The sequence below is a fragment of the Heteronotia binoei genome, chromosome 13, assembly GCF_032191835.1.
Source record: "Heteronotia binoei isolate CCM8104 ecotype False Entrance Well chromosome 13, APGP_CSIRO_Hbin_v1, whole genome shotgun sequence".
In the NCBI taxonomy this organism is placed as follows: Eukaryota; Metazoa; Chordata; class Lepidosauria; order Squamata; family Gekkonidae; genus Heteronotia; species Heteronotia binoei.
The window spans coordinates 12598723-12618878 of NC_083235.1; the positions used below are offsets into that span (position 1 = coordinate 12598723).

At 48.6% G+C, this 20156-nt stretch overlaps 1 protein-coding gene across 1 annotated transcript in view; it reads right to left on the bottom strand.

Annotated features, from left to right (window-relative positions):
• The window catches only part of HUWE1 (HECT, UBA and WWE domain containing E3 ubiquitin protein ligase 1), a 159811-nt gene that overhangs the window by 75168 nt on the left and 64487 nt on the right, over positions 1 to 20156 (bottom strand). Inside the window, 8 exon segments of the mRNA XM_060252849.1 lie at positions 1491 to 1572; positions 6084 to 6211; positions 10474 to 10626; positions 13246 to 13515; positions 14069 to 14164; positions 14411 to 14533; positions 16046 to 16276; positions 18414 to 18648. Coding sequence (XP_060108832.1) covers positions 1491 to 1572; positions 6084 to 6211; positions 10474 to 10626; positions 13246 to 13515; positions 14069 to 14164; positions 14411 to 14533; positions 16046 to 16276; positions 18414 to 18648 — 1318 coding nt within the window.

Below are 20156 nucleotides of genomic sequence, written 5' to 3' on the forward strand. Positions count from 1 at the left end.
GCAGTATTTCAGACATTATACTAAGCTAAACGCTTGAAAAACTTACTGTGAGCTTTCATACATGGATATGTTTACAGCCCTTGAAAGACTATTTCAAGCAAAGCATTTTGAAGAAAATGCCAGAGAGGGCCCTAAAAGGTCATGTGTGCCTCCTAGGGGATCGGAGAGAAGGGGGTTTTATGATCTGCCTCAAAGGCCCTGGTCTGTGTGTCCCACTCCAGTTGCACAGAAACATAAGAACATAAGAGAAGCCATGTTGGATCAGGCCAATGGCCCATCCAGTCCAACACTCTGTGTCACACAGTAGCCAATATGTGTGTCACACAGTAGCCAATACACACGCGCACACACACACACACACACATATATATATACACACACACACATACATACTGTGCCTAATAGCCACTGATGGACCTCTGCTCCATATGTTTATCCAATTCCCTCTTAAAGCTGACTATGCTTGTAGCCGCCACCACCTCCTGGGGCAGTGAATTCCACATGTTAATCACCCTTTGGGTGAAGAAGTACTTCCTTTTATCCGTTCTAACCCAACTGCTCAGCAATTTCATCGAATGCCCACAAGTTCTCGTATTGTGAGAAAGGGAGAAGAGTACTTTTATTTATTTATTTATTTTATTTGTATCCCGCCCTCCCCGCCGGAGCAGGCTTTCTCTACTTTCTCCATCCCATGCATAATCTTGTAAACCTCTTATCATGTCACCCCGCAGTCGACGTTTCTCCTAGCTAAAGAGCCCAAGATAAAAGCGGCAACCAATAACAGGGCTTTTTCAGTGTTAGCACCTCGCCTGTGGAATGCTCTTCCCTTTGAGACTCACCTGGCATCGACACTACCTCTCTTTTAGGCAGCAGGCCAAAATGGTCCTGTTTACCCTGGCTTTAAATGACAGGGCTGATCTTGTAAGACTATTCTGAGTGTGTCTGAAAACCATTAAATTTCATCTCCCGCTGCTTAGCGATTTAAACGGTTTTGTGCTCCAGTGGGGTTTCTGACGCTGGGTTTTTAAACCAACAGCTTTGAAATTTTTAATGCTTTCGTCACATTTTATTCTGTAAGCCACCTCAGGCAGGTTCCTTGGAGAGGTGGCAGCAGAAACATTTTCTACACGCATAAAATCAAATAAATATGGTTCTGCCCATGCTCGGATCTATTTCCCACACTTAGGGTTGCCAGATTTGAATTGGGTAATACCTGATTTGAGAGGGGGGGTGGAGCCTGGAAAAGGGAGGGGCATGGGCATGGCACAGTGCCATAGAGCCGTTCTCTCCTTCAGACAGCCATTTCCCCCAGGTCAGCAGATGTCTGTAGTCTGGAGGGCAGTTGTAAAAGCAGGAGATCCCCAGGCCCCACTTGGCGGCTGGCAACCATACCCACCCCCCTTGCACTTCTCCATGGCCAGGAATGTCTCCTTCCTACCCCCTCTGGTGAGAGCCTGTACTTCACAATCCCACACCTCAGAAGCGCATACCTTGTTCATCTGGGCCCTCCTCTTGGAGGAGATGGCCGTCTTTTCGTAGAAGTCAATCAGCAACAACACTGGGGTAATCCACCTAAAAACACAGGAAGAAATCAGAACAGCCTGGCTGGATCAGACCAGTGGTGCATCTAGTCCAGCATCCTGTCTCACACAGTGGCCTACCAGTTCCTCTGGAGGGCCAACAACAGGTCAGAGAGGCCGAGGCCTTCAAAGAACATCAGAAGAGCCCTGGCGGGTCAGGTCAGTGGCCCATCTAGTCCAGCATCCCGTCTCACACAGTGGCCAACCTATTCTTCTGGAGGGCCAGCAACAGGGCAGAGAGGCCAAGGCCTTTATAAGAACATGAGAAGAGCCCTGCTGGATCAGACCAGTGGTTCATCTAGTCCAGCAACCTGTCTCACACAGTGGCCAGCCCGTTCTCCTGGACACGAAGGATTCCCCCGATGTTGCCTCCTGGCTCTGGGATTCAGAGACTTAGTGCCTCTGGATGCGGAGGCCTCTCTCAGCCACCGTGGCTGGTAGCCACTGATAGACTTATTCTCCAAGAATCTACCTAATCCCCCTATAAATCTGTCTGTTCGACGGCTTCCGGGTTATGTTGGCTTCAAGATCAGAAGCAGCTCGCCGAGTGCTCCCCAGCAGCTCTTCTGAACTGCGTGAATGGAGGGGCCCCTTTAAGGGGGGCTCTACCGGAGACCCGGTAAGGATCTCTGGCACCAAGAGGCGCGAGGGTGGTGCAGGATTCTGACAGGTGCGGGATTCGTAGCACCTTCTTTGCCTCCGGCTTCATGGTGCAGTCGCCATTTTCGCAATGGCGCTAGAAGTGAATCGCTCGTTAGTGCAAGAGCAATGAAGATTAAATAGTGATATTCTACACTGAGTGAAACATCTACAATTAATCACTGAAGTATCTCTCTTTTTGCAAGGAAGAAAACTCCATTAGCTGTTCTGAATCGGGGGGAAAGTTAAGAAAAGGAGGGGAGGAGTGACGTCATTAGTCCTCCTCAACCTCCCCTTCTCAGTGTTAAAAGACTTAAAAATCTAAAACTGGGCTTGAGATTGAAGAAAAATAAAAATCCTTTTTGGTGACTGGAGGAAAAATAAAGTGAAACATTGGATTTTGATTGGAAAATATAAAGTGGACTGATTTAAAGACTTAAACTGAAATAAAAGTGAAAAGTGGAAATATTGTAAAAGAGAAGAAATTGGCAGAAGCTTCTTGGAGTGATACAAACTTTTACAGCTCCCTTTCTTTATTGAATGGACACGAAGGGGTTGAAGGTAGAATCAGATTGGGATATAAACGTGGCTCTAGAAATTCTTCAGAACAATTTCATGAATGGAATGCAAGCTTTGCAAGAGTCTTTGCATGAATGCCTCAATCTGACACGTGACCCGTCAGGCAGCGATACTACCGAGAGTATAAATGAGCCACAGGATGTAACAAACCAGATTATATCAGAAGACAGGAGATTATGGGGAAAAAAGAAGAAGCCCAGCAATATGAGAACTATTTTAAAGATGGAGTCGATGGTGAAGGAGAAAGGAGGAGGTGAAGGAGAAAGCACACCTTATCAGAGAGGAGGAGGAGCCTCCCTCAAAGATCCCAAAAGAGAAAGAAAAACACAACCACCCAGGAAATTTTAACAGATGTATGTTATTAGGACTGGCTAAAAATTAGAAGACCTTTTAAAAAAAAAGAAAGAGACGAATAAATTTCAAATTTTCAGAAATGGAGAAGAAATTAATATAGCCTTGGACTTTGTGAGAAATGGATTATTAGAGAGGCAGTTAAAAATTTGTAAGCTTTGATTAAAATTGGACAGTTTGGAGAAAGAAAAAAAAAGATTGTGATATTGGGAGGGATTTATTTAAATATAAATATATAAAAGGGTGCTTGAAAATAAGAAAGGAATGAATAACAAAGATATTGTTGGGGTGAAATTGTGGAATGGTAGAAAGGAAGAATTTGAAATTCTTAGCGGTATTATTGGGAAGAGGCACAGATTAAAATTGTCGGGTCAAGAAATAAATGTTGGAATGAAATCTTGGTGATAATAGGTACAAAAATCAAATATGAAGTTTAAATGTATTGGAAGATAGGTATGTAATAGATTTATGGGGGCGGAAATATATTTTTGGGATAATTGCTGAATATGCATTGCTTGGTGAAGGTATTTAGTAAATAGTTTAAAGTGAGAAATATATTGAATCAATAAGATTAAGACAAGAATATGATTTATTAGACTTAAAGAAAATAAGTAATATTTTATTAGTGAATTATTTTGAAGGACCAATATGCCTAGATTTTATAACAAAATCTGTAACAGAAATAAAACATATATTGATTGTAAAAATATTTGAGGTCCAGAAGAAATAGAAGAACTTGAGATATAGATGTTTTACTAAATATTGAAAATGTATGCAAAATTAATAATATGTTTAAGACTTACTGGTGATGATTTTAAGAGAAAAGATACTTATATGTAGAGCTTATAATGCTCTTGTCCTATCCTGTATTCCACAACTCTTTCCCTTACTGTGTGTAGTATGTAGAAAAAATTAATAAAACTTGTTATTTTAAAAATAAATAAATAAATCTGTCTATTAGTTGCAGCACGAAACCTGAAAGGTTAATATGCAATTAAAGGGTCAAACATTAAAAACAAACTGTAAAATAAATCATAAATCAACATACATGTATTTAATGTAGAAAGCTAAAACCATTTAAGGGCCCATCATAAGCCTGTATCCTACGTATAATCATAAAACCTCAATCGGATGCAATATGTATGCCCTTGACCAAGACATAAGGCTGTAGAATAAGAGGCCTCAAGAATATCTCTAAGCCTTTGCCACTTCATTAAATTTCCTTGTGATCCAGCATTGTTCTTTTGTTTTATTATATTCTGCAGTATAAGCCAATATGTGTACTTACCTTTCTGACCTCTGAAGAAGACCAGTCTAGGTCAAAACGCGTCAGGTCAAGTTGAGTGGGTTCCCATTGCGGTTTTATGATTGTACATAGGATAGAGGCTTATGATGGGCCCTTAAATGGTTTTAGCTTTCTACAATAAACACATGTATGTTGGTTTATGATTTATTTTACAGTTTGTTTTTAATGTTTGGCCCTTTAATTGCATGATTCTGGTTTCTTACTCCAGTTTTTAGGTTAAGTTTCTTTCCCTTCTTTGTTTTTCCTTATTCTTTGGGGCACCACAACTTCCTTTGGAAGTGAATCCCACATTTTAATCACTCTCTGTGTAGAGCAGGTATTTCCTTTTGCCTGTCCCGAAGCCACTGCTCATCAGCTTTGCTGGATGCCCTCCAGTTCTGCTATTTTGGGAAGGAGAGAAAGTTCTCTTCGTCAACTCTCTGCAACCCACGCATAATTTTATAAACCTCCATCATGCCCCCCCCCTAGCTGTTTCTTTTCTAAACTGAAAAAGTCCCAGACTCTTCAGCCTTTCCTCATGGGGGAAAGTGCCCCAACCCCCCTCACCATATTGATGGACCTCCTCTCTACTTTTTTCCATTTCTGCACTGTCCTTTTTGAGATAAATGAAAGGCGGGTCCATCAGGCGCTAGTAAAAGAGATTGGGGCTGTTCGAGGGGCTGAAATCGAAGTGCAGTGACTACTATATCCAGCAAGAAAGAGCGAACGAGAGAAAGAAAGAGAACAAACACAGCACAAAGATCTCCTGGTCTCATTACTTTCCATTAAACATAAATCCGACACTAGGCAATATACAAAGGAAATAAAGTCCCAATATATTTTCTTAGCCTAAGTTCTCCAAACGAAGAACCAAGTGCTTCAATTTCTCCGTTTCAATTTCTTAATACAAATCTTCCACAGTGGTTTGGCTTTCAGTCAATGCTGTTCCAATTCACATCACGGCTTATGTTCATCCTAGTTCTTGTGTCGTTTGCTTTTTACTCATAAGAACATCAGAGAAGCCATGTTAGATCAGGCCAATGGCCCATCCGGTCCAACATTCTGTGTCACACAGCGGCCAAATATATATATATATATATATACACACACACACACACACTGTGGCTAATAGCCACTGATGGACCTCTGCTCCATATTTTTATCTAACCCCCTCTTGAAGGTGGCTATGCTTGTGGCCGCCACCACCTCCTGTGGCAGTGAATGGATGCCAAGGGAATTATTTATGTCAATTACTGATTTGTCTTTTATTCCTTGTTCTGAGCTACTCAGTGGAATCACGCTACAGAAACAGAAGCGTCTTCTGACTCTACAGTCAAGACGCTTCTGACTCTATAGCGTGGGACTTTTATTTCCTTTGTATTATCGCCTAGGGTCAGATTTGGATTTATGTTTAATGTACAGTATTGTATTACCGGCACTCCGTATTGTTTTGTGATCCCGTTACTTTCCAGCCAGGTGAAGCTTGGAAGATACAGAAGAGGGGATTGTGCAACACACCCACCCAGCCGACGCATTCTCTGTGACTGAACCAGGATCTAGCCATCCATCCATCGGTTCATTTTTTCCCTAGTGATGCCCACCTCTTCCTTCAGCTCGACTCCCCCTTTTGGGCCGCAAGCCTTGCTTACTTTGGTGTTTGCACTTCCTTCTGCTCCTTGGCTGCCTGCAGGCAGGGCTGCACCACTTCCAGAAGCTTGATCAAGATGTTGAGGATGTTACTGGACTCCACCACTCGCGCGCAAGGCAGCTTCAACTCCTGCAGGGAGGCGAAAAGTAAGAGGTCTGTTCCTGGGCAGCGGAGGAAGGGATCAAGGGGTTAACTGACTTATCACGCTAAACCAGGCGCGTCCCCAACCTTTTCGAGACTGCGGGCACCTTCAGAATTCTGATGCGGCGCAGTGGGCACAGCTGCAAAATGGCTGCCACCAGAAGAAGATGATATTGGATTTATGTGAACATATGAAGCTGCCTTCTACTGAATCAGATCCTCTTTGGTCCATCAAAGTCAGTATTGTCTACTCAGACTGGCAGCAGCTCTCCAGGGTCCGAAGCTGAGGTTTTTCACGCCTACTTGGCCTGGGTCCTTTTTTTTTTTAGTTGGAGATGCCGGGGATTGAACTTGGAACCTTCTGCTTACCAAGCAGATGCTCTACCACTGAGCCACTGTCCCTCCCCGCCCTGTACTCTGAATCTTAGAGTGGCTCACAATCTCCTTTACCTCCACACCCCCAACAGACACCCTATGAGGTGGGTGGGGCTGAGAGAGCTCTTGCAGCAGCTGCCCTTTCAAGGACATCTCTGTAGGAGCTATGGCTAACCCAAGGCCATTCCAGCAGGTGCAAGTGGAGGAGTGAGGAATCAAACCCGGTTCTCCCAGATAAGAGTCCACATACTTAACTGCTACACCAAACTGGAGCCAGCAACTAAAAAAATGGCTGTTGCAACTTTGTGCTGTGGCGGCAGCTGCTGCAAAAGCAAAGTTTTCCAATATCTGCACAGCCAATCAAATCTCCAATCGCTAATCAGAAGCCTTGCTTGGCAAAAGCCCCCCATCTGGCCCGGCCCGCTTTCTAAAAACACCTGGTGGGCACCAAGAAAGGCAGTGGTGGGCACCCGGCACCCATCGGCACCAGCGTCCCCTCTAAGCTGAGTTAGCGTGAGCCAGCTCACAGATTTTTAGCCTCCAGTTCACACATTTTTGTCTTAGCTCAGGAAAGATGACCCCAGAGCACACTAATTTCTGCAGTAGCTCACAACTTCAATGCCAGCAGCTCATAAAGTAGAATTTTTGCTCACAAGACTCTAGAGCAGCGGTGTTGAACGCATTTGTTATGAGGGACGGATCTGACATACATGAGACTTTGAGGGGCAGGGCCATGTCAGGTTGGGCTGAGCCAGGCTGGGCAGGGCCATGTGGGTACCTATTTAAGATTAGGTAGCAGAGATATAAATTTTATAAAGAACACAAACACGAATATTTTTTTTAACTTAAAACATTAGCACTCATTGTTCTTAAAGGTGCTTTCTTTGTATTTCTCCCATGGGATCCAGGGAACTGGGCAAAGGAAGCTCTGGCTCTTTCCTTCCTTCCCCAGGGTGGGGGGGGGAAGCCTCAGTCAATAGAAGGAAGAGAGGTTTGGCTCAGTAGCTCTGCTGTGCAATTGAGGGAGCCTGGCAAAGCAAGCTATTCCTCCCCCCTTCCTCTCCAAGGGAGAGCCTCAGCCAATGGAGAAAATAGAGGTTTTGCTCTGTAGCTCCTGTGCGATTGAGCAAGCCTGGCAAACAAGCTGTTATGCAGAAGGAAGCGAGAGAGAGGGAGAAGGAAGCAGATGACAGCCAGTTGCTCGGGGGCCTGACAGGAGCCCTCCGGGGGCCTGATTCAGCCCTTGAACTGCATGTTTGACACCCCTGCTCTAGAGGGAGTCTTAGAGGGAACATTGATCGGCACCATCTCAGGGACTCTGGTATAAAACCTTTAGGCAAAAGTTAAAGTAGTTATCACCATGGTATAAGAAAACAGGATTTCAAGGCATTTTTAATTCTTTTTTTTCATATTTTAAAAAACTCCAGATTTATCGCCCAGGACTCTCAAAGCGGCTTTAATTTAAAAACAGTGGTTTCACACACACGCTGTTTCACACACACTCTAAGCAATCTTTTGCAAGTGGATCTTCCTTTTTCACACAGGAGAATCCAGCTGCCAATTGCATTGGCAGGGCATTAATCCAGTGTGCGTGCAAGCGCCAATTCGTCCGACACCTACCAACGAAATACCTAATGTTAAGTATTTCAAAAAGACAACACTTAAAACAAGGTCAGAGCGCTCTCTCTTTTAATTTAAATTTTTAAATTTATTTATATTCCACTGTCTCCCCTAATGGGGACTCCAAAGCAGCTTACATGGTTCTCTTAACCTCCGTTTTATCCTTGCAACAATCCTCTGAGGTAGGTTAGTCTGGGAGCGTGCGGCTGCCCAAGCTTACCCAGCAAGCTTCCATAGCAGAATGGGGATTCAAACCTGGGTTTCCCAGATCCTAGTCCAAGGCTTTGACCTCTACACTAGGCTAGCGCTCTCAGAGTTGGTGGACAACATTTTTCAAAGTCCAGAAGCCCAAATCTGGGCTCCTATTCTCTCTCTTTTATTGTATTTCAGGAACTCAAGAACTGTCTCTGAAGACCTTTGAACCTAACCTTTTAACATCTCTTCAGAGACTAGCTGAAACGGTTGGGAATCAATTCCTCTACTACAAGACAAAGGCTCTATTATATTACAACGGCTTTCCTGTAAGAGTTTTAATTAAAGAACACAGCGTACGATGGGGTTGACTTAACCGTGCAGTTCCAAAGCCGTTTTTAAAGTGTTCAAAGCACAGAAGCAGCTAAACTGCCTGGGCTCAATATCTGCTGTAAGCAGGGGTAGAATTCTAGCAGGAGCTTCTTTGCATACTACGCCACACACCCCTGAAGTAGCCAGTCCCCCAAGAGCTTACAAAAAAGAACCTTGTAAGTTCTTGGAGGATTGGCTACTTCAGGGGTGTGTGGCCTAGTATGCAAAGAAACTCCTGGTAGAATTCCACCCCTGGCTACATAAGTCCACAGCAGTATGGAAAGCCTACAGGGATATTAGGAACAAATTCAGCTTCTTGAGAACCTCAGCTGATTATAAAACAAAGACTCAACACATTTCCAGCTCTTGTGGCTGCAAATGTACTGCAGCTGCCAAGCGTACAAGCTTTGCTTGCTGAAATCTCACTCCAATTTGCATTGGCAGCTGCGACTTTTCAGTACCCAGACCCTGCCCTAGCTACCAAATACAAAAGTTGAGCAAAAACTAGCCAGAAATTTTTAGAACTGTGAACATTAAGCAGACTGGTTGTTGTAGATTTTCCGGGCTGCTATGGCTGCTGTCTTGGCATGGTAGCCGCTGCCAGTCTGAGTAGACAGTTTCGCCAGCAGCTGTGACCAGCATCCTCAGAGATAGAACACAAAAGGCTAGAGTTCTCTCTGTGTCAAAGTACATAAGCGAAGACATGTTGGATCACACCAAAGGCACATCCAGTCCAACACTCTGTCACAGAGTGGCCAAAAAAACCAAGTGCCATCAAAAGGTCCATCAGTGGGGCCAGGACACTAGAAGTCCTCACACCGTTGCCCCTCCCAAGCACCAAGAATACAGAGCATTCACTGCCCCAACAACACACTGTGGCTAATAGCCACTGATGGACCTCTGCTCCACATGTTGAACCAATCCCCTCTTGAAGCTGGCTATGCTTGCAGAACTTAAGTGAGAAAACTTAAGAGTTTCTGCGTTATACCTCTGAGGATGTCAGTCACAGCTGCTGGCGAAACGTCAGGACTATTATGCCAAGACCATGGCCATACAGCCCAGAAAATCCACAACTAATGAACTCCGGCCGTGAAAGCCTTTGACAACACATTAAGCAGATCGGTTTCGTGCTCCCTCTAGCTTACTTTGCAGCGTTAACAAGACAAAAAAAATGGGATATGCCAAGGGATGAGGATATAAAATCCATCGCTGCCACATAACCATTAGTGGTAAGCCAGCTGCCCACAGATGCAGCCGCAGAAATCTCCTGGCTGCTCAAGTATCTAACGGGTTAAAACAACAAACCCATAGCAAAATGACTGAACAGACCGGGTTGTTGAAACTTCCGAGGGCAACCTACCGGATGGGGAGGGACGGTGGCTCAGTGGTAGAGCATCTGCTTGGGAAGCAGAAGGTCCCAGGTTCAATAACCGGCATCTCCAAAAAAGGGTCCAGGCAAATAGGTGTGAAAAACCTCAGCTGGAGACCCTGGAGAGCCGCTGCCAGTCTGAGAAGACAATACTGACTTTGATGGACCGAGGGTCTGGTTCAGTATAAGGCAGCTTCATATGTTCATATGTTCAACCGCTCAAACAACTTGTTCGAGCATGACAGCCGCTTCGTCCCCTTCTCCCCAGCTGTGGATCACTGCACTGGCCATTGGACAGCACACAGCTAACCTCCCGCCTCACCTCGAAGAGCAAAGTTAGCAGCAGGATGCGCGTGGCCAGGTTGGAGGCCTGGGGCAAGGTGGCCATCTGGCTGATCCACTCGGAGACGGTCTTGGTGTCGCTGGTGGTCAGGGGCAACGCGGCTTTGATGAGGACGTCGGCAGCTTCCCACACCTGCCGAAGAAAGGGCATCAGCGGAGCACGACAGGGGCCAGAAGTCACGCCGGCCCCGAATCAACGCTCCCGATCCATTATGAGAGCTCCAGGGAGATGACGGCATCGAGAAATATCTAGCGCGACTATCAAGGAGCGTATGGCACTAGCCTCGGCACCCGGCAGGGCAGAAGGAAGCTTTCTTCTTCAGAGATGCTGAGCGCGGCGAGAAGAGCCATGTCCAACTGCCCTGAAGCCTCTGCAAGTCATCCTTGCTTGCGCTCCACTTGTGCAAAAAACTTTCCCACCAGTACAATCACTCCGCTAAACACTGCGCTGGGGAACACACTCTTATCACCCCAGGGCCATCTTAAAAGTGGTCTTTCTGCATATGGACAGAAAATTCCATACAATACTTTGCCTGACGGACAGATGCGTGTCTTGTTCCCCCACCTTCTAGCTGTCGCCTACCTTTTGCACAGAACTTATTATTTTCATTTTAATTACAGCCTTTCTCACAGGGACTTAAGAAGACGACGACAACGACTGCAGATTTATACCCCACCCTTCTCTCTGAACCAGAGACTCCGAGCGGCTCACAATCTCCTATATCTTCTCCCCCCACAACAGACACCCTGTGAGGTGGGTGGGGCTGAGAGAGCTCTCCCAGAAGCTGCCCTTTCAAGGACAACTCCTGCGATAGCTATGGCTGACCCAAGGCCATTCCAGCAGCCGCAAGTGGAGGAGTGGGGAATCAAACCCGGTTCTCCCAGATAAGAGTCCGCACACTTAACCACTACACCAAAGTGACTCTCAGTGGGAAGGGAGATCTCTGAGTCCTTATAGAAGAAGACTGCAGATTTATACCCCGCCCATCTCTCTGAATCAGAGTCTCAGAGCGGCTTGCAATCTCCTTTATCTCCTTCCCCCACAACAGACACCCTGTGAGGTGGGTGGGGCTGAGAGAGCTCTCCCAGAAGCTGCCCTTTCAAGGACAACTCCTGCGAGAGCTATGGCTGACCCAAGGCCATTCCAGCAGCCACAAGTGGAGGAGCGGGGAATCAAACCCGGTTCTCCCAGATAAGAGTCCGCACACTTAACCACTACACCAAACTGGAATTTAAGATGGATCGCACAGAGCGAGTCAGTACAATACAAACTGGGATTTTCCCAAACCAACGCATTAGGAATTCAGAAGTTCTGCATCCGCAAGAAAGAAAACGAACCACAGCATAAGCAGTAAAGTGAAAGGTCAAGATGGTGGCCATGTCGGTCTGTCTGTGGCAGACCAAAAAGAGCAAGAATCCAGTAGCACCTTAAGAGCAAACAAAATCTGTGGCAGAGGATGAGTTTTTAGGAGCAGTAACTCACGCCACCTCCTGCCCCGCCATAAACTTCATTAGTCTTTAAGGTGCTACCGGACTCTTACTCTTTTCTACTAGCAACGTGCTCATCCCGATCAGTCCCAATCCGTTATCCAAGCAAATTTATGCACCATTTTGTGCAATGTAACCCTATTCCCTGTGCAGAAAAGCCAGATAACATTTTGAGATGTAGGTTTGTCTCATGGGCAGCTATATGCTTCCTTTTCCTCTCACAGAAGTAACAGGGAGTGTGGGCTGACCAGCTCCTGGAGGTTGTCATACAGACTCTTCCCAGGTTTTCAAAACACATGCTCCGTCTCGAATCTAAGCTTGTAGCTCACAAGCATGGGAGCTTTTGGACAACTCAAAGCTAGACTAGTGCCGTCTACACTGGAGCAGGGCCGGCTCGCACACTAGGCAAACTAGGCGGTTGCCTAGGATGCCGGTGAATTGGGCTCCCCCCCTCCTGGTGACCAAGACAACCGCTAGTTTGCCTCTCCCCCCGCCGCTCCTGCCGCTGCCACCGCCAGCCCCCTTCCCTTCTGCCACGCTCCCCCCCCCCCCCCCCGCCAACGACAAGGATGGGCCCTACCAGCTTAAAGGCAGTCGCGTGTTTTTTGAAGCCAGCGTGGGAGGAGGCTTTGCTCACCCCTCACTTCCGGAAATGAGGAGCGAGAAGCCTTTAAATGTGATGGGCAGAACTCCCTTCAGAGTTCAATTGTACTTGTCACACCCTTGCTCTTTGCTCCACCCCCCAAAGTCTCCTGGCTCCATCCTCAAAGTTGCCAGATATTTCTTGTGTTGGACTTGGCAACCCCAGGGGTGGAATTCTAACAGGAGCTCATTTGTACATAAGGCCACACCTTCTTGATGTAGCCAATCCTTGTAAGCTCTTGGAGGACTGGCTACATCAAGGGTGTGTGGCCTAATATGCAAAGGAGCTCCTGCTAGAATTCCACCCCTGGGCAACTCTATCAGTTCTTGAAATAGACACACTGCATAGACAGAACCATAGAAGTGTGACTGCCTCAAAGCTGGTAGGGCCCACCCTCGTTGTGGGGAGATTTGGGGGGCGGGGAGTGCCAGGGCGCAGTGGAGGGTGGGAGGCGGCAGCAGGGGGCGCCGGGCGGGGAGCCATGCGCCCTAAGGCCAGCATCGCACTGCAGTACCTGGAATATATCACAATACTAACAACAGAAGGGTAAAACCACCAGCATGGGAACCCTGTGGGCTGTCAAAACCCTTCTTCTGAAGGATGTGAGGGTGGGAGCCTGACCTGATTCACCACTTGCTTGAGAATCATGTCCCTGTAGTCGGCCCCGTTACGCTTGATGGCCGTCATGATGAGGTCGCAGACGCGGTACACGGTGTCCGGGAGCTCATCCAGCAGGTGGAAGCAGCCAGGAAGCATGGTGTCGGTGAAGTTGTGCAGCTCCTCTTGCTCCAGGGGTTCAGCGTCCTGGAACTTCTCCAGGCACTTGGCTTCCTCCTCCTCCTGCTTCTCCCGGGCCTTGCGCTCCTCTTCCTCCTTTCGACAAGCGGCTTCCTGGAGGACAGAAGCATCTCGTGAGATGGGGCTTTTGCATGGGCCTTTAGTGGAAATGAATCTACACAGTGGCCTTAAAGCCACAGTTTCTCACCACTTGCTGCTCTACTGGTCACCTCTGGGCTTGTCGTTACAACTTAGCAACACTTGTCGTTACAGCCTAGCAACAGCCAGTTTGGTGCAGTGGTTAAGTGTGCAGACTCTTATCTAGGATAACTAGTTTTGATTTCCCACGCCTCTACTTACAGCTGCTGGAATAGCCTTGGGTCAGCCATAGCTCTCGCAGGAGTTGTCCTTGAAAGGGCAGCTGCTGCGAGAGCTCTCTCAGCCCCGCCTACCTCACAGGGTGTCTGTGGTGGGGGAGGAAGATAAAGGAGATTGCGAGCCACTTTGAGACTCTGATTCAGAGAGAAGGGCGGGGGTATAAATCTATGGTTGTCTTCTTAATCTCAGGCCATGGACCACCCCTGGGCTTCCTCCCAAGAGCTTCACTGGTATTACTGCAAACACTCTGCCTAAAGTGCTGGGGATGGGGGTGGGGTTGATGGATTACCTCTGGGGATTCTGCTCTCTGATCCATGGGGATGTCCTGTCCCAGGGACATGGCAATGGCCCTCATCATCTGGTCTTCTTCAGACATGCTCAGATCCTGCAGAGCAACCCAGAAACAACTCCGTAAGGACCCTAACGCTAGCTGGAGGGGAGGGGCTGGACGGTTTGGTCCAAACCCACAAGTGGAAAACAGGGCAAGTCCCCTGGGCTGGATGCACACTCCAGAAAAATCCTGACACTTAAGTGCATCACACCAAGGAACGTTATTTCTTCCCCAGGGAACAGCTCCCCAAGATTGGGAGGCCCTACCCAATCTTGCTAACAAGTAAAGCCAGAGCCTTACCCTCACAACCCCGCCCATGAGTGGAGGAGGGTGGGTCAGCAGGTATTCCGTGGCTTGTTCCATGGTGCTGGTGTTCAGCAGTGCCTCCATGGCGTGCTCCCGTGTAAAGCCCATGTCCATCAACTGAAAAAGGAAAAGGCATAAGCGAGTTAAAGGTTTAGCAATGCAAAACGAGGCCCCAGCTCAGGGGTCTGCCCCATCCTTGGATGGGAGGGGCCTTGGGACCAGAGTGCTGCTTCTGTGGAGAGCTGAAAACAATTAAGTCATAAGAACACCAGAAGAGCCCTGCTGGATAAGACCAGTGGTCCATCTAGTCCAGCATCCTGTCTCACACATGGACAACCAGTTCCTCTGTGGAGGGCCAACAGCAGGGCAGAGAGGCCAAGGCCTTCATAAGAACATCGGAAGAGCCCTGCTGGATCCAACTAATGGTCTATCTACTCCAGCATCCTGTCTCACACATGGACAACCAGTTCCTCTGTGGAGGGCCAACAACAGGGCAGAGAGGCTGAGGCCTTCATAAGAACATCAGAAGAGCCCTGCTGGATCAGACCAGTGATCCATCTAGTCCAGCATCCTGTCTCACACACTGGCCAACCAGATGCTCTGGAGGACCAAGAACAGGGCACAGAGGCCGAGGCCTTCATAAGAACAGCCCTGCTGGATCCAACTAGTGGTCTATCTACTCCAGCATCCTGTCTCACACGGTGGCCAACCAGTTCCTCTGGAATGGCAGCAAGTGGAAGCCGAGGCCTTCTGCTGATTCTGAATCTCAGGGCAGTCACAAGCTCCTTTGTCTCCCGCCCCGACAACAGACACCCTGTGAGGTAGGGGGGGCTGAGAGGGCTCTCACAGTAGCTGCCCTTTCGAGGACAACTCCTGCGAGAGCTACGGCTGACCCAAGGCCATTCCAGCAGCTTCAAGTGGAGGAGCGGGGAATCAACCCCGGTTCTCCCCGATAAGAGTCCGCGCACTTCACCACTACACCAAACTGGTGTATTTCCTTTTTCTCCATCCAGAACCTATTACCCATCAGCTTCACCAGATAACTCCTAGCGTTTGGGGAGCGGGAGAAAAAGTTATTTGTCGATACTCTCAACCCCGTGCATAATTTTATAAGCCTCTCTCATCTCCCTGTCCTCCCCCCGCCCCTCCTCCCCGGTTGCCTTTCCTCACAGGGAAGGTGCTCCAGCCCAGTAATCCTCTCGGTGGCCCCTCCTCTGCATTTTTTTTTCCAGCTCCGTGCCGCCTTCTGAGATGTCGGAGTCCAGCCCTGACACCTTCGGTGCGGAGAGAAAGATTCACAGGACAATAAAAACTCAGGGAAGACGTCTTGAAAAGGTTCAAGCGTGCACGAAGTTTGCGCAAGGAATCAGTTCTTTCCTAGCTCCTCCTTGCCACCTCAGCACCTTCTTTTATTCACAATATGACATCACAACATTCCACCTGCATCAGCCTATGAATCATCGTACCTAATGTGCCTGACAACTAGGGGCGCCTGCGTACATTACACAACCAGCATGTTTTTTCACATAGCACTAACAAGCTTATATGCACAACACTCTGTCCACCGTCGCATCTCTAAGCTCTCACACTGCACTCCCACGCTGAGATACGGTGGCCAGAGCCTCCTACCTGCTGCAGCTGCTGTTGGTTCACCTGAGGCTCCCTCCGGGCCCCGCCCTCCTCCTGCCCGGCCTCTTCCTCGTTGCGAGTGCCCTCCTTCTCCTTCCCGAGGCGCTCCCGGATGACGGGCTCCCCGCGCAGGATGTGGCACAGGATGGCCAACATGGACTCCGCCATGCGGCCCCCGTAGACCTTCAGGGGCTTGCGGTTCCACAAGTTTTTGATGCACGTGAAGGCCGCCTGCAAAGCAGAGAGGCTGAGTTGCGAAGAGGCATCCTATGTAGTTAAAATTCTTACGAGTGACAAAGACGCGTGGGCTAAAAGACGTCCCCGGTATGCTACATTCTGCTTTAAATAACTGTTTCGACGTGCATGAAGTTCTGTTTACAAACACTAGCAATGAACTCTTCCTCTCCCCCCCCCCCCCCAATCAGCTATTAGCTTGTGCGGCCTGGGACTGAACTTGCCTTGTGCGGCCTGCGACCGACATACCTGCGAGACCGCCTCTCCTCATATGAGCCCCGGAGAGTGTTACGATCAGCAACTCAACATCTTCTGACTATCCCTGGCCCAAAGGACGTCCAGCTTGCCTTGACCAGAGCCAGGGCCTTTTTGGCCCTGGCCCCGACCTGGTGGAATCAGCTCCCCGTGGAGATTCGGGCCCTACCGGATTTGCTGTAGGGCCTGCAAAGCGGAGCTGTTCCCCCGGGCTTTTGACTGAGGCAAGCGGGCGTCCGTACCTTACTGCTGACATCATCTAGCAGACCTCCCTACTCGAACTGCTAGTATATCAGGCCTACAGCTATGACATCTATGATACCTAGGATCTGTTGTGTAACCTATAATACATGCTGTACCATTCATGCGGCATAATTTGATCGTTCATTGATTATTTTATGGTTTTGTGATTTTTATTGTTGGGTTTTACTGTGCTTGTGATCCGCCCTGAGCCCATTATGGGAAAGGGAGGACTATAAATCTAAGATAAAAATTTTAAAAAGCCAGCATAACAGCAATCCTGTAGGGCAGGGGTGGCCAGCAGTAGCTCTCCACATGTTTTTTTTTGCCTACAACACCCATCATCCCCAGCCAGCATGGCCAATGGCTGGGGCTGATGGGAGTTGTAGGCAAAAAAAAAAAAAAAACCATCCGGAGAGCTACCGCTGGCCACCCCTGCTGTAGGGTTTTCAAGGCAAGAGAGGAGCAGAGGTGGTTTGCCATTGCCTGCCTCTATGCAGCGACCCTGGCCTTAGTGGTCTCCCATCCCAATACTGACCATGACTGATCCTGCTTAGCTTCTGAGATCGAACGAGATGAGGCAAGCCTGAGCTATCCAGGTCGCGGGAAGAAGCTAACGTAGGTGGCTTGCCGTCGCCTGCCTCCACAAAGTGACCCTTGTTTCCTCTAAGCTGAGTTGGCGTGACTTCAAGTTGGGACTTCAAGAGCCACACAGTATGTATGGAAGAGCTACATGTGTCTCCCGAGCCACAGTTGGGCCGCCTTTGGCTTAGAGGGAACGCTGAAAGCGACCCTAGGCTTCCTTACTGGTCTCGCATCCAAACATTAACTAGGGCTGACCAAGCTTAGCTTCAGAGATCTGATGGGTTCAGGCTAGCCTGGGCTATCCAGGCTACTTACATAGCACTGGGGTCCTTTCCCAGCCTGTGAGCACACTCTAAATTCCAACTCAGTTTGATGGGTGCAACCTAACTAAATGGCCACCTGAGAAGTCCAAGGGCAGGGGATAACCAGATTTTTAAGAATGCAGCGGGAAGGATGAGTCGGAGAAAGAGAGCATAAAACCAACACTGTACTGGCAGCTGTCACTGAAATGTGAGTTCAATCTTCACAGCCAACCAGATCTCAAATGGGCAATTGGAAGCCCTATTGGGCAGGAGCCCACCTGACCCCACCCACTTTCCAAAAACACTAAAGGGGGGGGGCAGGATATGTGTCGGCGGGCACCACGGTGCCCCCAGGCACCATGTTGGGGATCCGTGACATGGCACGTCAGAAGGGGCTCAAAGTTATTCTAAGCAGGACTTTTTCTAGCAGGAGCTCCATATTAGGCCAAGCCCCCTGATGTAGCCAGTCCTCTTGGAGCTTACAGTAGGTGTTGTAAGGAGAGCCCCTCTAAGCTCTTGGAGGATCGGCCACATCAGAGGCGCATGGCCTGATATGCAGAGAAGCTCCTGCTCGAAAAAGAGCCCTGGTAAGAAAAGGTAAGAAATTAACACGAGTCGTTTCAGCGTCCTCAGATTCCTGCCTGGACGGGCCGTCTCGATCTAGCCACATCACGCCCGCCGACCTACGCATTTCCCCCCTTTCGCATTCTGCCTCGCGTAGCTGAAAAGGGGGACGAGCCCTGGCCGCTCACCTTCTGGGTCACCACAAGGAAACGCAGAGCACTGAACTGCAGGTAGTTCTGCCCACCTGGCAGCTTAGCAGGCAAGGAGTGGGGCGACTCCAGCACGGTGGTCGGATTCACCATTTTCTCCACCAGCATAAGCCAGGCGTCCAGGAACTCCCCTGTGCCGTCGGGCAAGTCCGGATGCTCCAGCCCCTCGGCGACGGGGACTCTGCCCCCCATGGAGAGGGCCCAGTTGAAAGTCCTATGGGGGGGGAGGAGAAAGGAAGAATTAAGCACTATGCGAGTGAAGCTCTGAGCCTCTACATTATAGGCTTCTAATGTTGGCTCTGAATTTTTAGCTACAAGAAAATCCTGCCTAGCTCCAAACACAAGCATTCATTTATTTAATTCATTTATACTTTTGCCCTTCTCTGACAACAGGAAGAAGAAGAATTGCAGGAGGGCCAGTTTGGTGTAGTGGTTAAGTGTGCGGACTCTTATCTGGGAGAACCGGGTTTGATTCCCCACTCCTCCACTTGCACCTGCTGGAATGGTCTTGGGTTAGCCATAGCTCTGGCAGAGGTTGGCCTTGAAAGGGCAGCTGCTGGGAGAGCCCTCTCAGCCCCACCCACCTCACAGGGTGTCTGTTGTGGGGGTAGAAGATATGGGAGATTGTAAACCGCTCTGAGAATCTTTGGAGTGGAGGGCGGGATATAAATCCAATATCTTCTTCTTCGTCTTCTTTATACCCCGCCTTTCTCTCGGAATCAGAGACTCAGAGCGGCTCACAATCTCCTGTATCTTCTCCCCCCACAACAGACACCCTGTAAGGTGGGTGGGGCTGAGAGGGCTCTCACAGCAGCTGCCCTTTCAAGGACAACTCCTACAAGAGTTATGGCTGACCCAAGGCCATTCCAGAAGGTGCAAGTAGAGGAGTGGGGAATCAAACCCAGTTCTCCCAGGTAAGCGCACACTTAACCACTACACCAAACTGGCTCTCTTCTAGAACCCAAAGCAGCTTACATCTCCTGTTTTATCCTTGCAATAACCCTGTGCGAGGTAGGATAGGCTGGAAGAACGCGACTGGCCAAGGGTCACTCAGTGAGCTTCCATGGCATGAGTGAGGATTTGAACCCGTCTCCCAGATACTAGTCTGATGCTCTTAACCACTACACACCACACTGGCTCTTTAAGTAATCATTAGCAACCACCGAAGAAAAAAGGAACTGCTAGAGTTGAGAGAACCAACCAATCCTCCAAGGCTCTTCTTACAGGGCCTGTTGTAAGCTCTTGGAGGACTGGCTACATAGACAGTCCCCTGTGCAAGCACCAGTCATTTCCGACTCGGGGGTGACGTCGCATCACAACATTTTCATGGCAGACTTTTTAAAGGGGTGGTTTTGCCATTGCCTTCCCCAGTCATCTACCCTTCCCCCCCCCCCAGCAAGCTGGGTACTCATTTTACCAACCTTGGAAGGATGAAAGGCTAAGTCAACCTAGAGCCAGCTACCTGAAAACCCAGCTTCCACCGGGGATCGAACTCAGGTTGCGAGCAGGACTGCAGTACTGCAGCTTTACCACTTTCCTTCCCTTTCTCACTTTTTAAATCGTTCAAAACTGGATAGCTGGACAGCTCCAACTAGGTGCTAAAACTGAGGTAGTGGCCCTCTTCTGAGTACATACAGAAACATTCTATGCAGATATTCTTCAAGGAATGCTGGGGAGGAAAATATGCAACAGAGACCTTCAGCTTTATTTCCTAAAGGGGTC